Raw genomic sequence first — 3,244 nt, 5'->3', positions numbered from 1 at the left:
CTTGATGTGATATTAGAATCACAAGCATATCTGTGGCCAAAGCTCTTATGAGTTCGTAATTTTGACAGCAAATGACTATTTAACACATTTGTAATATTGTTTAGGAAGACTTGACTCAGGTTGTTGGGTTATTCGTTCTTTGTTGATAGTATTTCTGTTGTTTTATTTCATTTAAGTTATCTTTTGATGTTCAGTGAATGAACCCCAGTTTTTTTTAAACACTTCACTTCATGATTGTTTACAGTTGAACAGTTTTACTTTTTACAAAGCATCATTTTACAAAAGCTGCAAGCATCACTGCATCACCTCTTATTGAAACCCTTATTTGAACAGTGCACAATAATTCCTAAAATTGGGGTACTAAGAATAAGATTTAGTTTGTCTATTTGAAATATGATCAATAAAATATATTTTCTAATATGCAACCTTTATAATAATTAATGCAATGAAACTAAATCAAAGGTCATGTCATATAAGTTTATTGATGACAGGATTCATTGCTGCTTTAGTTGGAAGCAATGGTCTGGTCAACCCAGGCACGGAGTTTGGTGACACGGGCGTAGACGGCAGGAGTGGAGGTGGAGCAAGTGCTGCTGCCCCAGGACACGATACCAACCAAAGTCCAAACTCTGTTGTTCTCACACACCAGAGGACCACCAGAGTCACCCTGGAAAACAAAGACAGTGTGTGAGCGAACAATCAAGCAGGCATTACAACAATAGTCAAATCTGTTCATCCGGGAGCTCACCATGCAAGAAGAGACACCAGAAGCTCCAGCGCAGATCATCAGATCAGTGATGTTGGTTCCCCAGTAACGCTTGCAGTCATCATTGGTCAGCAGAGGCAGAGCGGCCTGCTGGAGCAGGGCAGGAGTATCGGGAGCTGAAGGACAGATTGGCAGCATTTTAAAAGCTTTCCCCACACACACACACACACACACACACACACACACACACAGAAGACATTTCAGGATAGAGATCGAGCCTTCTTTATATCCAATAATACTTGCCATTGTATCTGGTCAGGCCCCATCCAGAGGTCACACACTTCATGCCACCAGGGAAGTTGTCGTTGGTCTCGGCGAGACACACAGGAGACACGTGAGTGTTGATCTTAGCAGGAGTGGCCAGCTTGATCAGCAGGATGTCATTGTTGATGGTGAAGCTGTTGTAGTTAGGATGCTTGATGGACTGTTGGGAAAAAGGTGCAGACACATTGGCGTTCAGATTTTTAAGTATCAATCTTTGAGAATGCTCTTCTCACTTTCTATCAAAATCCCACACATAGTTCAGGGTATGTTCATGCTTTTTACATTATTAAAATAAACACTCTTTACTGGCATAAGTGCTTCCAGGAAGAATCTTTAACATTCATGCAAACTTTCTATACCTCAAAAGATTCTTTAGATAGGAAAAGGATTATTTAGATCATTAAAATGCATCTATACTGAAAAATTAATGGTTCCTTTAAGAACTGCTGACTGAAAGGCTCTTCATAAAAATGATTTATCTATGGAATCACTGCAATTTTCTGTTTCTTTATTTCTTTATTTTTTAGAGTGCAACTAAGAATATGTCCTGCCACTGCTATATATTCAGTAAAAAGTAGATGTATACCTAATGAATGTGAGTGTGTCATCTTTATTGTGATACATGATCCACAATGTCATGGTAAGAAACAAACTAATGTGTCCTGTGAGACAGTTCTACTTACTGATGCAGTTAGATGAATTATTGAACCTGGCCACACACTTAAAAATTTAAAGGCTACATTTTGGCCCATTTTGCTCCACCAAGTGATCGGTCGCTGGTCTGGTTCTACACTTGTCACAAAAGGCTTGTTGTCCATAAAATCTTCAATTGAGTTACTGTTGTATTATATATTTTATGTACTGCTCCTGATAAAGTCAAAGCAATCATAATTATCAAAAAATCCTGTCTACTAAATGTGATGAGAATTATAAAAGGTCAGTTGAATCAATTTTTTCTATCTATAATTGTCATGTTGGCATTATAGGAGCCAAGCACTAAATTTGTTTTACTATTTATTTTAAATGTTGTATTTCTTTTTTGTTTGTTTGTTTTTTATTTTTCTTCTTAAATGGGAATATATGGCAGCCTCAGAAAAACTACACAGCTACAAATTAATAATTTTAAAGTTACTGAAAAAAACATTTAAGTTAAACATACTCTACATTTTTTGTAACCAACAACAAAATATTGCTGTGAATTAAAATCCTGTAGAAATACATGATTCTGTAGAATTCTGCAGGAAGAGACTCAATATAATAACAGATTTTAGACTGTACGCACCTTTCCAACGGCAATGGTCTGAATAGCCTCAGCATTGGATGAACGATCATGCTCGCCAAGGATAACGCGGTGAGAGGTTCTGTAAAAAGAATACATGATATAATGTAAATTGCATAGCCCAAAACTTTTAGCAGCACTATAGGCTGTATATAACAAGATATTAAATTTAAAACCACAAAATAATTCAAACTCACATGCATTCCCAAGTTTTCCCAATACATTGTTAGGTTCTAAGTTTATGTTGTAATGCTGTCTTACCTAACGTTGCAATGAGCAGCAGTCACAACCCAATTCTCATTGATCAGGGAGCCTCCGCAAAAGTGGAAGCCAGTGGAGTCCTGAAATAAATAAATGATAATGTGCTAAACTGATAAACGATTTTAAATCAACTGTTGCCAATATTCCGCTTTTACCTGCAGAGACACCTGCCAAGGCCAGGAATGAGGACGAGCCTCCTCACCATTCACAATCCTGGCGTAGCCGGTAACAACTGGAGGGATGGCAGGAACGCCACAGCCTGACAGAGCAAAAAATGACAGAAAAGCAATTTAAAAGATTTTTACATCCCTAGAACTGTTTTCTAAAGGTTGGCCTAGCTTAAAAGCTAGCATAAAAGTAACAGAGGATCATACCATAGGCTGCACCAAAGAAGGCGAGGCAGGAGAGGATCCACAGGAAGGCCATTGCTGCAGTTGAATGTTGTTCACTTCTCTGTGGGCTTTATATATTCAGTCCTCTGGACATCTTATCTCGCCGCTGTGGGACATTGTGCACCTTTCAAGCATTTTTTTTTTTTTTTTTTCCTCACCTGATAATACCCCTCCTTCTGGGGGCTTTAAATCTGCTATAGTCTTTCATCAATCAAATAGAGTTACATCTATGCATTTGACCACAACTTAAACTGTAAGCCGACATTTTTAGTTTATGCGTTT

The 3,244-nt window shown here is 37.9% G+C and overlaps 1 protein-coding gene across 1 annotated transcript; it reads right to left on the bottom strand.

The window, feature by feature from the left end:
- Positions 1-463: 463 nt before the first annotated feature.
- ctrb.1 (chymotrypsinogen B, tandem duplicate 1) lies at positions 464-3,010 on the bottom strand. Its single transcript, NM_212618.1, is given in 7 exon segments — positions 464-667; positions 749-882; positions 1,010-1,190; positions 2,313-2,391; positions 2,571-2,650; positions 2,726-2,829; positions 2,945-3,010. Coding segments are annotated over 7 exon segments (792 nt in total). The 5' UTR covers positions 2,997-3,010; the 3' UTR covers positions 464-505.
- Between the last annotated feature and the right edge of the window lie 234 nt (positions 3,011-3,244).

Source organism: Danio rerio, chromosome 7 (assembly GCF_049306965.1).
Source record: "Danio rerio strain Tuebingen ecotype United States chromosome 7, GRCz12tu, whole genome shotgun sequence".
Taxonomy (NCBI): domain Eukaryota; kingdom Metazoa; phylum Chordata; class Actinopteri; order Cypriniformes; family Danionidae; genus Danio; species Danio rerio.
The sequence above is the reverse complement of the archived record's forward strand: the minus strand, read 5'-3'. Positions and strand labels throughout refer to the sequence as shown.